The sequence below is a fragment of the Acinonyx jubatus genome, chromosome C1 (assembly GCF_027475565.1).
Source record: "Acinonyx jubatus isolate Ajub_Pintada_27869175 chromosome C1, VMU_Ajub_asm_v1.0, whole genome shotgun sequence".
Taxonomy (NCBI): Eukaryota; Metazoa; Chordata; class Mammalia; order Carnivora; family Felidae; genus Acinonyx; species Acinonyx jubatus.
The window spans coordinates 13,834,079-13,850,640 of record NC_069381.1 but is presented as its reverse complement, the minus strand read 5'-3'; the positions used below and the strand labels follow the sequence as shown (position 1 = coordinate 13,850,640).

General features: G+C 54.7%; 2 protein-coding genes and 1 long non-coding RNA gene across 3 annotated transcripts; 2 read left to right on the top strand and 1 right to left on the bottom strand.

Annotated features, from left to right (window-relative positions):
- Positions 1 to 2,120: 2,120 nt before the first annotated feature.
- Positions 2,121 to 5,943, top strand: LOC106983379 (aflatoxin B1 aldehyde reductase member 2-like; the record flags this gene model as incomplete). Its single annotated transcript, XM_053216117.1, is given in 5 exon segments — positions 2,121 to 2,301; positions 4,668 to 4,692; positions 4,694 to 4,853; positions 5,051 to 5,155; positions 5,884 to 5,943. Coding segments are annotated over 5 exon segments (531 nt in total), but the record flags the coding sequence as incomplete, so codon positions are not given.
- A 235-nt stretch (positions 5,944 to 6,178) lies between these two features.
- LOC113599512 (uncharacterized) lies at positions 6,179 to 13,807 on the top strand. Its single transcript, XR_008292472.1, has 5 exons — positions 6,179 to 7,194; positions 8,042 to 8,274; positions 9,301 to 9,656; positions 11,826 to 12,009; positions 12,567 to 13,807. It is a non-coding gene; the product is annotated as an uncharacterized LOC113599512 (long non-coding RNA).
- Positions 9,642 to 16,544, bottom strand: MRTO4 (MRT4 homolog, ribosome maturation factor). Its single transcript, XM_015081585.3, has 8 exons — positions 16,340 to 16,544; positions 13,882 to 13,940; positions 12,595 to 12,698; positions 11,570 to 11,651; positions 11,324 to 11,391; positions 10,911 to 11,062; positions 10,431 to 10,507; positions 9,642 to 10,320 (listed from the first exon to the last, which is right to left on the bottom strand). The coding sequence occupies exons 1-8, from the start codon at positions 16,365 to 16,367 to the stop codon at positions 10,174 to 10,176; spliced, it is 717 nt and encodes a 238-aa protein (XP_014937071.1). The 5' UTR covers positions 16,368 to 16,544; the 3' UTR covers positions 9,642 to 10,173.
- Between the last annotated feature and the right edge of the window lie 18 nt (positions 16,545 to 16,562).

The following is a 16,562-nucleotide window of genomic DNA, read 5'->3' as shown; positions in this document are numbered from 1 at the left end:
TGCCTAGGGGCTTCCTGCGAGAGGGGCAGAACCATGAGATGGAGTCTCCGGAGGGCAGAGGTACAGTGCAGGCTGCCCTCTCGAGGGTCTCCCCTGCCTTCTGTCCCGAATCCAGCCTGAACTCTCAACAGCAGGTTTGAGCTGGCCCTCACTCTGCTGTACACAAAGGAAGAAAAGTAGGCCATACACCCTGAAGGGCATTTTCTCTTATTCAGAATCTCCTCATGAAATGGAGGTACTTAGAATCATCAAGGCCAAAACCTTCCATTAGAGTCTCCGCCAAGAAGAACAAAGACGCTCCCGGGGAACCTCCTAAGATGCTGCGGAACATTTTTCGCAAACTCAGTTTCAGGAATGGCTTTACTCTTAGTGAAAGCATCCTGTCTCCTTGTCATCTGTAAGACACTCAGCCTTAGCCCTGGGTCTCGTGCTGCTGGAAGTGTGGCATGGGCAGCCAGGGGCCCCGTTTCCCTCCTCCAAGCAGGAGGCACCCAAGGCTGGAAAAGAAAATCCCAGGTCTGATGGCTGGGATTTGAGCATTCCCGGTGCGGAAATATCGGTTTAGCTCTGGGCAAGGGAGACAAGCAGCAGAAGTCAACACTCAGAGCTTGCTAAACGTGAAGTAAGGAAAGGGGCTTAACTTGGAAATTCTAGACCAAACCACCAATCAGGCTCTTTGTTCTAAGAAATGTCCCATTTGTCAGCTAGAGGGAGACACCTTACAGACAAAATGTCATTCTCTACAAAAGCAGTCACCGTTCTTTGTCTTCACCCACAATAAAATGGATGGTTCCCAGGCACCTGGGTGGCTCAGTAGGTTAAGCCTCCGACTTCAGCTCAGGTAATATTCTTACAGTTTGTGAATTGGAGCCCCTCATCAGGCTCAGTGCTGTCAGCACGGAGCCTGCTTCCGATCCTTGTCTCCCTCTCTTTTTCCTCTTCCCCCATTCACAGTCTCTCTCTGTCTCTCAGAAGTAAATATTAAAAAAAAAATTTAGGGGCACCTTGGTGGCTCAGTCGGTTAAGCATCCAACTTTAGCTCAGGTCATGATCTCGCGGTCCGTGAGTTCCAGCCCCGCGTCAGGCTCTGTGCTGACAGCTCAGAGCCTGGAGCCTGCTTCCGATTCTGTGTCTCCCTCTCTCTCTGCCCCTCCCCCACTCACACTCTGTCTCTCAAAACTAAATAAACATTAAAACAAAATTAAAAACACAGGTGTGTAGACTTTTGTGTGAACATAGGCTTTCGGGGAGTCATATGGTAAACTTCTGTTTAATTTTATAAAAACGCAATGATCTTTTTTAAAGGTTAAACAAATGTGTTTTGCATTCACCCACGTTGACCACCTCCAGCACCCCTCATGTTTTGTGTGGGTAAATTCGAAAATCGAATTCCTTCGGTCTACAAATACTTCTAACAGTGAAAGTTTGCTGTGGATGCTCTGTCCCTCTGCTTGTCTGAACAGAGCCTTTATTTTGCCTTCATGTTGGAAAGGTATTTTCGCTGGGGTAGATTAATCCGAGGCTGACTGTCTCTGCTTGTCACTCCACAGGGCCTCGGGCTAAAGCCTTTGGCAAGTCGGAACTGGAGGGATCACACACCCACTTCTGGGACCGCACGGCGGCGGGACAGCACCTGGCGGCGGGACAGCCCCGAGGGCCACATTCCCCCAGCCAAGGCCTCTCACATCGGGACACTTTAGCGCGTAGGAAAACCCCCTCCGGAACGACGCCGGGCCCCCGGAACAGTTCCGGGCGAGGGGAGGCCGAGGGAGGTGGGGAGACATGGCAGCGAGGCCCCAGGAGGGCCAGCCGTTGGCCTTCGGGTTCGCTGGAAACCCTCAGAACTAGCTCAACCCTCCTGACCCAGGGCCGAGACCCGCCTCAACCAAGTGCACGCTGTCCCCAAAGCCCTGCCCCCTTCGGCCTCCGAACTCCGCCCCCAACGCCGGTGGGCGTGGCCCGAGACACCTCAGAGCGGATTTCGGCTGGCTCTGACTCCCGCCGCCCCCCGACAACAGCGCTCCACGCCCGGGGGCGCCAGAGTGGCCCGCCGCCGCCGCCGCCAAGTCCCGGCCCCTGTCGCCGCGCGGGCCGCTTCGGGGGCCCCGGCCTGACCCGCCACAGTGCTGGGCACCTTGGAGATGGGGCGCCGCATGGACGCCCCAGCCAGCGCCGCGGCCGTGCGCGCCTTCCTGGAGCGCGGCCACACGGAGCTGGACACGGCCTTCATGTACAGCGACGGCCAGTCCGAGAGCATTCTGGGCGGCCTGGGCCTCGGGCTGGGCGGCGGCGACTGCAGAGGTAACTTGTACCTCCCCTGCACCGTGCGGCGCCCAGCCGGCCCCAGCCACGCGTACCCTCCCGGGCGCCGACCTCCCGGCAGCTCCGTGAACGTCTACCTCCAGACAGCCGGACATTCTTTGTCCTGACCTCCTTCCTTTCCTCTTTTCCCTTCCGAGAAGATCGTCCAGGACCGTCCCTACAGGAATGTCCCATCCAGGTCCAGTCTGGGACACCTTGGTTAGCTTTTCTAGGGGGCACTGAAAGGGTTGGAACCTGGCGTTGTGCAGTGCCTGCCCCCTTTCCCGTCCCCGCGGGTGCCCTGTGCCGGCCGATCTGCCAGAACCCTGCCCCTACTGTTCTGGCATTCCCTGGCACAGCCCCGGATCAGACTTTGGGACGGGTGGGAGATGTGCATCCTCCTTGCTCTGGGCCCTAGCCTTTGCTCTGTGGAGCTCGGGGTGCCGCGTTCAGTCGGCAGTGCCTCCCACTTCACGAGACTGGCAGTGCCTGGCAGTGCCTAGCAGCTGCGGCTACTCAGTGGGCAGAGCGGGCAGGATGGGAGAGGGGAGGTGGTAGCGTTTCTAACTGCCCTCCGTGCTAGCCTCTGAGGTCATAGAAGGGAAAATTGGCACTAACCCAGTCCAGGGAACTAGGGTTCCAGAGAAGGCTGGGGGAAGCCCACAAGAGGGAGCATTTCCCCAGGGGCTGTTGAAGAAAGCTCAGGAGAGGGAACATTAGACCCTGAAGAACTGATAGAGTCCGCCGAGGAGTAAGAAGAGAACAGGCGTCCACACGGTGGGCAGCGGGGGTGCCGAGGGAGTGCGATTTGGCAAAGCCAAGGGTGTTGGAGCAGGCAGATGTAGCTAAGTGGAGGGTTTGTGTGTGGGCAGGGGAACGTCCATTCTCGGTCTGAGGCCATGTGAAAAGCTTCGGGCAGTGCTGGGCGGGTACAGGGAGGGCTCAGCGATACTGGCTGTTACTACCGGTAGTGTTATTAGGACACGCGCTGTGTCACTCAAGCTCTTCTCCCCCCTCGTAGAGTCTTGCCTGCTTTCTCCGGCGATTCACAGCATGCTGGATCCAGAACAAGAGAACGTGCCTGCGTCTCGGTGCCCATGCTTTCCAGAGCACCTGGTTGCCTCTCTGACCGCTCTGGTCTTATTCCTGAAGGTGTTTTCTTCTCCAAGCCCTCCTTCTCTTCCTTCTTTCCGGTCGGAGCTGGCTGGGCCAAAGTCCTCAAACCTCAGATCCGAAGCTTAATTCACTTGAAGAACAGGGAGGGGCAGAGGGTGAGGAGGTGAGGGAATGAAACTTTTCCAAGTGGGCCGTCCTCTATCCCGCTGACTGCCCTCCGGTCAGCTGAGCTGACTGGCCAAGCCCCAAATGTGCAGAGAGGGCCCTCCTCCCACCCATCAGTCCGGCCACCCTGGATTCTTAATGGGGGCTCGAGAGAAAAGTATGTAATGAACCTGACTCAACGCAGAAGGCACGGGGCTATTTCTCTGATGGGTTCCTGCGTTTCCTTCCCCGGGGCCCATGCTCCAGCCTCTTGCCCCTCTTTCCTGATTTCCTGCCATGGTCCCCTTGCTGGTCTCCCTGGTTCCGGACCTGCCCGAGGCTCTTTATCCATGCTTTGTTCAGATTCATCTTTCAAAACTGCAAGACCGTCCACTTAGCTCCCCAGCTGAAAGGTGTTCAGAGGCTCCCTGTGGCCCTGTAAAGTCCAGATTCCACAGGGTGCTCTCAAGTCCCTTTGCGTCAGGTCTGCGGGCCTTCTCTTGCCTCGTGCACCCGCGTGAACCCGGTGCTGCAGATCCCTGGAACTTCAGGCATGGCTCCTCTGTTCTTTTCCTCTGGGCTTTTGCCCTTGTCCTCACCCTCTGGAATGAACTTCCCACCCTTCCTCAACTGGCAGCTGCTGACTTCTCCTTGGAGACCAAGATTCAGATTCTAAAGGAAGCTTTCCCTGAACTCCCAGGGGGCCTCATGCCTCTATGCTCTGAGCTCCCCTAGCACCTTGTACATATCATTGCCTCACTTACTGTGTAGTAGCCCCTTAGACAGTGAGTCCTTGAGGGCAGTGACCAACTGTTGGCTCTACCAGCCCTTAGTGCCTGGTAAATAATCCATCATAGTGATGACAATGAGCACGTCCATTCAAGTTCTGATCAATCCTTGGGACCACCATGCAAGATAGTACCATGGTCACTACCAGTTGACAGTTGAGAATATTGAGGCTCAGAGAGGTTAAGTGACCTGGCCAAGGTCACAGAGCTAGTAATGGCAGAGTTGGGATACAAACCCAGATGTGTCTTAGCCATTACGCTAGACTCTCTCCAGTGTTCAGCAGACTGGTTTGAACTCTAATTTTACTCCCCCCAAAGCAAAAGTCGCCACCAAGGCCAATCCCTGGGAGACTGTCGCTGAAGCCTGACAGTCTCCGGACCCAGCTGGAGACATCACTGGAGCGGCTGCAGTGCTCCAGGGTGGACCTCTTCTACCTGCATGCCCCTGACCACGACACCCCCGTGGAAGAGACGCTGCGTGCCTGCCACCAGCTACACCAGGAGGTGAGGCCAGCCTCCGAGCTCCAGGAAGCGGTCTGCCGGTCCTCTCCTTGGCCTGCTGTGACCCAGGAGAGTGGAGGCACCAGGGGAGTCCCAGAGCAGAGCTGGGGGCAGACCCCGCTCCCGGGGTCCCCACCCCTGTCTCCCCTTTCTAGAGTCCTGGGCCGTGGCAGCTTCTGACTGAGGCCTCTCCTCTGCAGGGCAAGTTTGTGGAGCTTGGCCTCTCCAACTATGCTGCCTGGGAGGTGGCCGAGATCTGTACCCTCTGCAAGAGCAGCGGCTGGATCCTGCCCACCGTGTACCAGGTGAGGGCCAGGGCTGCAGGGCCCGTCCGCGGGGCTGCTGCTGATCCCGGGTTCCCCTGGCCCCTCCGACTGCCTCCTGTGCCCTCTCCCTAACAGCCACTCTCCTGCCGACAGCCTGTAGAGGGCTGCCGGGTGCCATGGGGATGAGGGGCAGGCTCCTCAGCTTGACCCACGGGCACCTGTTGGCTCTGGCCCTGGCTCCCCTCATGGCCCGCATGTGCTCCTCGGGCCCTTCCTTCCTGCCCTGTCTCTGTGCGTCAGCCTAGACCACTCCTCCCCTTCTCCCTGGTAGAAGTAAGCGCTCAGGCCCCGCTTAGATGGCCCGTCTTGATGCCCCAGAGGAGCCTGAGATCTCAGACTCTACGTATCTCCTTCTCATTCATCCAGCAAATGTTTGAACCCCTACTTGGTGCCAGGCACTGCTCACAGAACTTACTAGTGTACTTGAGGCTTGTCTTGATTATACCCGTTTACGCTCTACCTTGCTATTAAATCTCTCAGGGCTGAGGCCTTGTCCTTTGGGCGTGTGGATGGAAATTCAATGTCCAGCCCATAGTTGGTGCTCAGAAATGTAGGCTGAATAAATGAATTTTCCTTCCACTAAGTATACGCCCTGAGTGTTAAGGCCCTAGGATTGATAGGGTGCAAACTGGGGGTTCTGCAAGGGAAGATTTGAGGTCTCTTCCTTTGACATGTGTACCCTCTCCATCTGGCTCTTCTATCTGCAGGGCATGTACAAGGCCACCGCCCAGCAGGTGGAAACGGAGCTCCTCCCCTGCCTCAGGCACTTTTTTTTTTTAAAAATTTTTTTTTTCAACGTTTATTTATTTTTGGGACAGAGAGAGACAGAGCATGAACGGGGGAGGGGCAGAGGGAGAGGGAGACACAGAATCGGAAACAGACTCCAGGCTCCGAGCCATCAGCCCAGAGCCTGACGCGGGGCTCGAACTCATGGACCGCGAGATCGTGACCTGGCTGAAGTCGGACGCTTAACCGACTGCGCCACCCAGGCGCCCCCCTCAGGCACTTTTTATTGAGGTTCTATGCCTACAACCCTCTGGCTGGTATGGGCTGCCGTGTGGACAGGCTCCCCGTGGGCAGGAGGGCATTCCCGGCCCCTGTGTCTGACTATTCCTGACATAGTAGATGCCCGGCCCAGGACCTGGGAGGCTGGGCTGGGTCCTCCGGCTCTCCTGGGTTCCCTGCCATCCCCCCGCCAGTCTGGAACAGCTTGTGGGAGTGGTGGGGGCCAGTGGATCTGAGGGCAGTCTTCCCGCTGACCGGCAAGTACAAGTAGGACGATGGTGGGAAACCACCTGTGGACTGCTTCTTTGGGCATAACTGGACTGAAACGTACAAGAAAAGGTGAGCTGGAGGTGGGCCGTGTCAGCACAAGAGTTGGCCTGGGTCCCCCTAGTCTGAAATAGGGGGTCTCCGGGGTTGATTTCCTGTGGACCGGCACCTCCTCCTGGTGCTCAGACCGAGGCCCCTGCATTCCCGACTCTTCCCCGATCCCCGCTGCCACCATACTATGTCTCCTGGGAGGGATTAGGGCCTGGACTGGGAATGTGATCCCTGGGCCTTCTGGCGGGTCCCCAAGACTCTCCCTGGAAGGGCTCACCCACTGTGCACAGCGGGAGGGGGGCCCTTGGATGAGGACTTGGGAAACCTGGCACTCCTGCCCCACTGCTAGTGGGCCCTTCACCTTGGGCAAAGGAATCTAAGTTTTGTAATCTCTTGGCCATGAAATCATTACCAGTCGATAGTTACAGTTGAACAAATGTTGGGATCAGCCTTCTTCCCTTCCGTTTCCCACTTTCTAAAATTTGAAAAAGCCATCAATATGTACCCATGGCTCAAAGCAACCCGTTTCCAAGTTGCACTCATCAGTCGTGAGGATTTAAACCGCTCTTTACTGCGAGAGCCCCGAAATGCACACCTTATCGCTGTTCCTCCATTTACCACATCTAGACGCCATCCATGGATTGCTGGAAAGCTCCTACTGAATCTTTCTAAATTAATGAAGATGAGCCTCCAAGGTTAATTTCTGTGTGTAGTTTACTTGCCTCCCCCACCCCAACGTCGCTGGGACCAGAACAAGAAGCTGAGTTTTGTGCAGGGGGCTCCAATGTTAGTATTGTTCAAAGGGCCAAGGACTTTTTTTTTTTCTTTTCATTTTTTTTTTTCCATTTTTATTTTTGAGAAACAGAGTGAGACAAAGCGTGAGCGGGGGAGGGGCAGAGAGAGGAGACACAGAATCTGAAGCAGGCTCCAGGCTCTGAGCAAGCGGTCAGCACAGAGCCTGATGTGGGGCTCGAACCCACGAACTGTGAGACCATGACATGAGCCGAAGCCGGATGCTCAACCGACTGAGCCACCAAGGCACCCCAGGCCAAGGACTTTTAAAGTGTCTGATACATGAGATCACTGTGTGCACTGCTGTGATGTCAATCCTCATCTAGCATCCCCCCTCCTCACTGCATTTTCTGACCTTTCAGGCCAGGTTGTCACTTTAGGAGCCATTGCCCCACGCAGTGAAGCAGCCAGGGCCTGGGCTTCACCCTGGGGAATCAAGGCCTGATAGTTTCGACGTTGTCTGCTCTTTAGTTTACAAAGCACGACAGGGTCCATTATCTCCTTTACATTCTGCATTTGCTGTAAGGGGCTGGCACGGAGCGTCCCCTCTCCTCACTGAGCAGGGAAAAGTGGAGGCAGGTGGCTTCAGCCAAGCTCAGAGGTGGGACTTGTGGGGCTGGTGGCAGGCGGCACCCTGGTGACCTGGGTCCTGATTTGGGGGGTTGTGTTGTTCACACCTAGTGAAGTGAGCATGTTAAATGCAAGCATTCTTCCTCTTGCCCACTGTGTGCTCTCTACCCCTACCACCAGACTACAAGATGCCCCACTGAGGGACCAGAAGGCCACATGCATGCTAAGAGGTTGGCTTCTCAGCGCCTCAGGGACCAGCGTGGGAATACCTGCCCTGGAGTAACCTCCTGGCACTGACCGCTGTGCCACCTTCCCCACCTGCCCAGCTTCTGGAAGGAACACCACTTCAAGACCATTGCCCTGATGGAGAAGGCCGTGCAGGCTGCACACTGCGGCAGCGCCCCCAGCTCCAGGTAACCCGCTGTCCCGGACGTGTTTTTCCCCTTTCTTGTTTGGTGGGCTGAGGGGGACAACGGAAGGGAGAGGGCTACACAATTATCTGATGGTTTCTGAGATTATTCCTTTCTTCCAGTATTTCTTCATGCTAATCCGGTTTCCTTAATGCCACATTACGCGCTCTACTGGCCCTAGAAGTGTGATTATCCCAATTTTACGTGTGGGGAAACATTTCAGAGGCTAAGGTCCCGCAGCTACATGAGCACAGATTGGACTCTGAAACGGACACTTTTTAGCCATTAGCGTTTGTTCTGTCCCAGGGGGCACATTCCGCAGGGTCTGACTCTGTGCCTGGCAGGGTTCCCCTCTCTGCTGTCCCGTGTGTCCCTAACACCTTCCTCTGGCTCGAGCCATGGCCTACTGAGGGCTGCCCTTTCTTGAGCGGGTAAGTGCCAGGCCTGAAGTAAATCCTTCACAAAATTTTAATTCCCACAGCCACCCTGCATAGTAAAGGAAGTCTGAAGCTCGGGGAGGTCAAGTGACTAGCCCAGGTTTACCCAGCTGCCGAGCAGCACAGGGGAGTGCCTCTGAACTCACGTCTGCCTGCAGAAGAGTCTGCAGAGGCAAGGCTTTCAAGACATAAATTGTTTCTGGCATAATGTAGGATGTAGGCAGACATCCGATGCCAGGTCTCAGCAGGGACGGGGCAGGGCTGGTTGCTATGGTGCATTAACGGTTCCCATGTGGCTGTCTCCCCTTGCAAGGTGCTCATGGGGGGGTGCAGTCATCCTGGGCACGTCCAGCCTAGAGCAGCTGGCACAGAACCTGCCGACTGAGGAAGGGCCCCTATAGCCCCCCGTCATGCAGCCTGGCACCTGGCTGTCACCAACGTCCCGATGACTTCTGCTAGGGCCAGTGCTGGCTTGAGGTGGCAGAGGGCCTCGTCTTTCACACTTTCACCCTGGGCCTTAAACGGCTTTAGTGAGCCTGTTTTCTCTCCCCAGTCCCAGTTCACAAGCTGTTTATTTCCTCTGTTCCCACAGTGCCCCCAGCTGCCTTCACGTGAAAGGGCTGGGGCTGTGGTCCACTCGGCCACTTCCTGCTTGGACAAAGCGGGTGCTAGACCTGGCTGCCCAGCCCGGGAGCGAACCTGGTGAATCTGTTTCCTCTGCTCCCTGCAGCCTGGTTCCTGTCCTTCCCGAGGGCTTGGGGGGAGAGGGCAGGAGCACGGATTAGGCTTCCCAGCCTCCTGTCCTGAATCCAGCCTGATCTCTCGACACTGCGGCTGGAGATGGCACGCATGCTGCTACACACAAAAGAGAAAGAGGGCCACACATCCCGAAGATTTCCTGTCACTCACAGATCCTTCGCGGGATACTCGCCACCAAGAACAATTTAGGTAAAAACCTACTGCTGGAGTCACTAACAAAAATAAGAGGTCCCGGTATGCTGTTGAGCAGTTTTAATATCTGCTCTGGGTTTCAGCAGTGGCTTTACTCTCGTCTTAGTGAAAGTTTCCCTCCTTCTCTGTAAGACTCCCGGCCCTGCTTTGGGAGGAGGGGAAGAAAGCGGAAGGAAGTGCGGCCAGGGCTCCCGTATTCCTTGGCAAACCCCGTGTCCAGTAGGGGGACACAGAGGCCAGAGGAGCGAATTGCCAGTGCAGGTGGTGGCTCTCCCACCCCAGCCGTCATGCAGGAGCCAGCGCGGGAAGCTGGCTCACGGTAAAGGAAAGGCATCCTAGGAATCCAAACCAAAGCCCAAGCCAAGGTCTTTTTTCTAGGAAAATTCCTCTTTGTTGTCCACAGGGAGCCATCCTGCAGATAGTTTTACACCTTATAGAAAAGCAGTCCATCCGTCTTCCCCTGCTGCTCCCCCAGTGGGGCGGCAGTCCCATGTGTCCTGGCCCCAAGCGCCTGTCAGTCGTCTTCACCCTCTGATTCTTCTGCTGACTCGGGCGCACTCTCAGGCAAGTCCTCTCCCATCGGCTGAAAGCTTCCAGACTGTGCGTCCCACATGTATTTGATGGTGACCTTGAATTCAGCCATCTCATACCCAAAAAGCTTCTGCAAGAGATGTGTAAAGGGAACCAATGGTCAGGAGGAGCATGTGTGGCACGAAGTGGCTGTGGTCCCTTGTGCTACAGGCCACAGGATGCAGAAGGGGTCAGACTCACCAGCACGCGGGCCTGCTCTGGGGTCAGCACGTCGCCCTCCTTGCACACCTCGTAGTCAGACAGCAGGGTCACCACACCTACAGAGAAGGGGACCCCACACAGTGACTTCTGCACAGAGGCCTGTGCACAGCTCTCTGCCCGCTGCCCAGAGCCGGGAGGGGGCTGGCTGGCACCCCCGACCCCACTCCACCTTGCCCAACCCCAGCAAGCGTGCTAAACCAGCTAAACCAGCAAGCGTTCAGGAGGGTCTGTGGGGGGATGAAGCCTCCCTTGTGTCCTTTAGCTGAATTCTGGCTGCAAGTTACTGTCACTCTCGTCCCGGCCAAGAGGTGGTCACTCAGTCCCACTTTCACAGGAGAAAACGGAGGCCGGCAGAAATAACCTGCTCAGCCACAGAGCCAGAGGGGGGCTGTTGAGCTCACAAGCTTGCATTCCTGGCAGCTAAGTTGTGACCTTTCCGCTACAGGGACTAACCCGTACCTCTCTTGAGGGCAGTGGGCAGGCCCAGCTGCCTCAGCTGTGGCTCCATGGAGTGGGGGAACTGCTCCAGGGGCCCCGGGTCCAGGGTCACGGTGAAAGTTGCTTTGTTTCCAGCTCGAGCGAAGTCCATTTCTGTGTATTTTGTGAACCACCTTTGGGAAAAGATCAGTGGTAGGAGGGGAGGCTCCTGACTGGCCGCCCAGCCCCGCATGAAGTCAGGCCCCCTGGCCTCTTCTCCCCCCACCCCCACACCTCCCTGTCCATCTCTGCTGCTGACCAGCAGTCAGCCTGGAGCACGGTGCTGCAGAGAAGACCCAGGAGCAGTGTTCCAGGAACCAGTTTTGACTCAACGCCTCCATACTGTACAGAGTACCAGGATTATTCCTTCCCTGCTGCTCCTCAGTAACACTTACTCATTCACTTCCTCCTTGGTGCGGTTGGTGAAAAGGAGACCGACCTCACCCCTCAACTTCTTGCTGACCTACAGAACAAAAGAGGGTCAGCCCAGTCTCGTTAGACATCTGGGAAAATCTGGAGATGTTTTTGGTTGTCAGGAGCTGGTGGGGCAGGGGTGCTATTCTGAGTCCGGGGTTTAAAGGAGAACCGAGCTGTAAGTCAGGGCTTGCTCTCACTGATCCTGCCACTGGCCAGAAATTCACCTGATGCAGGTTGTCCTTGTACTCGTCAGCTGGGCTCCGACCCAAGGCCACCATCATCACTTTGTTTTTGCCAAAGAACATCCTACACAGAAAAAGAGAGGTCTGTGAAGGAAGCACCCTGCCCACCCTCCCCCCGTTAGGTGCAAACCAGCTCTGGTTCCGGGGAGCCTGAGCACAGGCCCAGACTGTTCCGCAGCAGGAGGTGTGGCCAGAGGCTCCTACTTCTTCCACACAGCCCTGCCTGCTCTGTCCACAGCCAAGGACCCCTCTCGTGATTTTCCTGCCTGAAGACCTCAACGTTCACAGTATTCTGACTACCAGCCCGTGGGTGTTACGTGACCCACTAAGCGCCCCAATCTGGAAACGTGGAAGAGGCACAGTCACCGGTCTGAGCCACACCAGGACTCACTCGTACCGTCAGAGACTCACCCAAGGGGCAGGTACCCGCCACATGGCTCTCAAGTCACTGTGTCATTTCAGAGGACACATCAACATTTTATTTTCTTAACGTTTATTTACTTTTGAGACAGAGAGAGACAGAGAATGAACAGGAGAGGGTCAGAGAGAGAGAGAGAGAGAGAGAGAGAGAGAGAGAGACACAGAATCTGAAACAGGCTCTAGGCTCTGAGCTGTCAGCACAGAGCCCGATGCGGGGCTCGAACTCACGAGCCGTGAGATCATGACCTGAGCCGAAGTCGGACGCTTAACCGACTGAGCTACCCAGGCGCCCCACACATCAACGTTTTAAAACTGATGGGACGTTCCTAAAAGGACCAGCCTCCAGGGATAAGGATGCCCCTTCTCCTGAGGGATCATTACTCAGGCATTCCCTGAGCAACTACCAAATCCTGCCCCTGAGAAGCTCAACACAAGGCCAGTTTTAACAGTTAAAAAGTGCCTCTGGGGGTGTGTGGCACCTTCTCCTTAATAAGGTGGTATCTGCAGGGTCAATAACCGTCCCTTGCTCTGAGAGCACCCTGGCTGCTTCTCTACTCAGAAAGGCCCTCTTCCCGCCACCTGCTCACCGGCTGTGCTTCCAGGCGTTCCGGATGTCCTTCAGCTTGCTGTTCCTCATGTTGGCCACGGAGAAGATGAAAAGGTACTTGTATGTGTCCACACATTTCCGAAGCTGCGGGACAATTCATGGGGTTCTGGAGTTCAAGGGGCAGCACGGGTTGGGCTTCAGATGGGAAAAAATCTGCTCTAGGTCCCCAACAACCGTGGAAGTTTAGAGCTGGAGGCTCTAATCTCGTCATTTCCTCCTTACTTCCATTACTGAAGTCATGATCATGGACTACAGGGGCTCCTCTGAGGCAAAGCAGGCGTGATCTCAAAGCGCAGGGGAAGCTGGGCCATGGGTCAACATCCCATGGTCTTCCCAGGTTATCTGTGGCCATGAGTGGAATGGATCGCTTTGCTTTGCCCATTAACTGACAACCCAGAAACGCTCGGCCATACTTGGAAGGCTCCTGTGAAATGGAAATCTGTAACACCTTATTATTCACTAAGAAGAAGCGGCTCATCGGCCCTGCTCTGCCCACAGTGCTGGCTGCAGTCATGACATGGTCTCACGGAAAAGGAATCACTGTGCTGGAGGACAATCTACTGTCATCCAGCTTGCAGCCTTGGAGCAATGTAGACAGGGGGCTGGCTGGTACACTTACATCTAGTAACCCCAGAGCTTTTTTTTTTTTTTTTTTTTGAGAGAGAGAGAGATAGGCAGGCAGGGCTCACCCAAAGCCTTGAGCTCACCTGACCTGATGTGGGGCTCAAACTCACAAACTGTGATCATGAGCTGAGCCAAAGTCAGATGCTTAATGACTGAGCCACCCAGGTGCACCCCCACCTTTCAAAAGTAAGTTCTATGCCCGTCATGAGACCTGAACTCATGACCCTGAGATCAAGAGTCATATGCTCTACAGACTGAGCCAGCCAGGTGCCCTGTGATTGTACAGCTTTTTGACACTGGGCAGGCTACCAAATCTAAGTTTCTGTTACCTAGATGCATAACAGTGATCATTATTCATAGACACGTATGAATGAAGTAGAACACACGTGGAGTACTTAGTGGGGTGCCATGCACAGAGTAAGAGCTCTGTGAAAACCAGAAATCGTTACTACGGGGGTTTTTATTGGGTGCTGTTGCTGGAGGAAAAAGGGATGAACCAGCACCTTGTGGTGGTTGTGATGTGTGTGTGTGTGTGTGTGTGTGTGTGTGTGTGTGTGTGTTTTAAAAAACAGTATTTCCCTGACAACCCTATAGCTATCTTTATAAACCAAAATCTGAACTGATAAAAAGAATGAGCTCTTACCTCTTCTATCAGGTTCTGTTTCAGTTCTAAGCCTTTCTTGGCAGTTTTGGTTAAGGAAACTAATACAAAGAAGAAAAAGACAGATGATGAGACACATATCCAGAAGCCTTGCAGGCTCATTTCCTTCTCCCCTTTGGTAGCTCAGCTGGACCAAGCCAGCCTGAGGAAAGGCACCAGGGCTTTGTATTCCCAGGGTCCCCAGAATGCCAACTCTCTAGTGTTCCCGAGCCTGGAGATCCCTTGACATACTTCCTGTTACTTAGACAAACCAGGTGTTCCCTCGCTCCTATTAGGCTAAAAGCTGTACTGAGGTGTGGGGGCAGGGCTTGTTCCTGTTCTTGGATGGCTTTCAGAGGGATACCTAGCTTGCCAGGGCCCTTCCTGATCCCCTCCCTCTGCTCCCCATGGTGTGTAGAGAAAATCTTAGGTGGCTTAAGCTGTGGACTGATGAATCTGGGGACTCTATCTTCTCTGCTACAACCTGTTCTGCAGTTTGGATGCAGCAATGTCTCTTTGGGGAGGGCAAGCACCTCTACCAAGAGCTGGGGCCCAATTTCCTCATATCCAGAAGGGTTTGGCATTTGCCATCTCACCAGGGTTCCCTCTACTGAACCCAGTCATTCCACAAACACTTAACAAAGCATCAAATGCAAGGCCATGAGTGTCCCCAGTAAGGGGCTATTTCTTATTCAGTCTGCCTGGCACTCACAAGGCATATACCTGGAAAGGTAATCAATCATGCCAGTCAGGGTAAGGGCAGCACAGGAGGGCAAACAGAACGCCACTGTCCATTTCCCACCAGGTTCCTGCTACAACAGTGGACCAAGCCAGCGTGACCCTCTCTTGGATTGCTGCTGGTCTCATTCCTTCCAGCCTTGCCCTCTAGCTTCACTTTCCCGAGTCTGTTCTCAACAAGGAAATTAGGGTGATATTTTAAAAGTTAAACCCTGTCATCCCTCTGCTCAAGCTCCCAGGTGGCTACCCATTTCACCTGGGTGTGAAAGCCAATTCCTTGCAAAGGCTTGTAAAGCCCTGCCTTCTTTGCCCACCTCCCTCCCCTTCTTTGCTTACTCTGCTCCAGCCACACAGCCCCTCTGCACTTTATCTTCCCTCTCCTTGGAATACCATTCTCCCAGGTAACTCCGTGGATTGCTCACTTCCTTTCTTTAGGTTTCTGCTCACTTGTCAGCTCATCAGAGACCTCTCTCTGGCTGCATTATATGAAATATCACTTCTTTATCTTTAGTCCACAAGACTCATTAGAATCTGACCGTATAGGATTTTTGGTGTTTTGGGGGATAACATTTCCAGTGACTAAATGTTAAACTCATTGAGGACTCTAGGCCTTCTTCTTGTAACTGCTGTATCCTCCAATGCCTAGAGTACTGTAAGGGTTAAATTGTAGTGTAGGGCTAACAGTAGCTTGAGAGATAACAGCTTTGTGTTGACACTGTAGCTTGAAAAATAACAGCTTTGTTCTGACACTGAAGGTCAAGAGATAACAGCCTTGCTTTACTCTTGCAAATTATGATTCATACTCTTGTAGTAAATCAGGCTTCACCAACTAAGGAAAACAAAAGTTCAAAGAAAAGAGCTTCAGAGGCAAGGTCAGGGAGATCCACTGGTTGCAACTTAGCAGCAGAAAGTCTAAAATAATCACCTGATCCAGCAACTGTTTCTAACTCAACTGGGAACTGTTTCTAACTAGTCTGGTAACTGTTTCGCTGTTCTGTTCCCAGGTGATGATAAAACGATGTGATCGGCCATAAAAACTCTGTACCCTGGCTGTTCGAGGCCGCACTCTGATCAAGAGTGTTGGTCCCCATCGATCGGCCTTGCCTCTCATTGCAATAAACTTTGTTGTGACTGTCACTGCTGCCCGTAGCATTCTGTTTCAGGAGTCGTGTGGATGCAATAGTACTAGGCTCCCAAGTATATTTATTCAGCGACTGTGCTAGAGAGTCTGTATGGGAGAGACACTACCACAATAAGAGTCAGAAATGGCCTTTTAAGACGTGCCTTATGAACTGTCAGCTGAGACAGACCCAGGCACATAAGCAAAAGCATGCCAGGCAGAGGCAACGGCAAGTGAAAAGGCCAGATTTGGGATTAAACCCATCTTAAAGGAAAAGCGGCCAGGGTGGCGGGCCCGCGAAGAGCTAAGGAAGATGGGCTAGGGTGGAAAAGGTGGGCCAAGGCGAGATCGGGTGCTCAGAAGCTGTTTGGAAAGGCACTCAAGGCCCGGCAAGACAGTCTCCGTTCCCCCGACCCGAGCCGACTCCGGACCCCAGTCACGAAGCTCTCTCGCAGCTCCCAGCTAGTCCGCGGAGCTCCTCATGGAAGCCCCGGCGTCCCACTCGGAGCTCCTCGCTGAGGCCCTTGGCGTCCCACTCACGTCCCCACCGCAGCTGGCAGCCAGCCGGCGGTGCTCCCCCGGATCCCAGGACCCCTCACTCACCTTTCTTGTCGCGCTTGGATTTGGGCATCGCGCTGCACGCACATGTGTCGGAAGGCGGTGCTGCCTGTTAGGACCCGGGTGGCGCGGGGGCCTCTGGGACGGCCCTCCGGGGCTGCCCTCGCGCGTGCCTGACCCAATCTGCGCCACAGCCCGCCTCTTTCCACCCAGACTTCTCTAGGGCGACTTTAAGCGCACCCGGAGGCCTCCAAATCCCGAGGGCCCC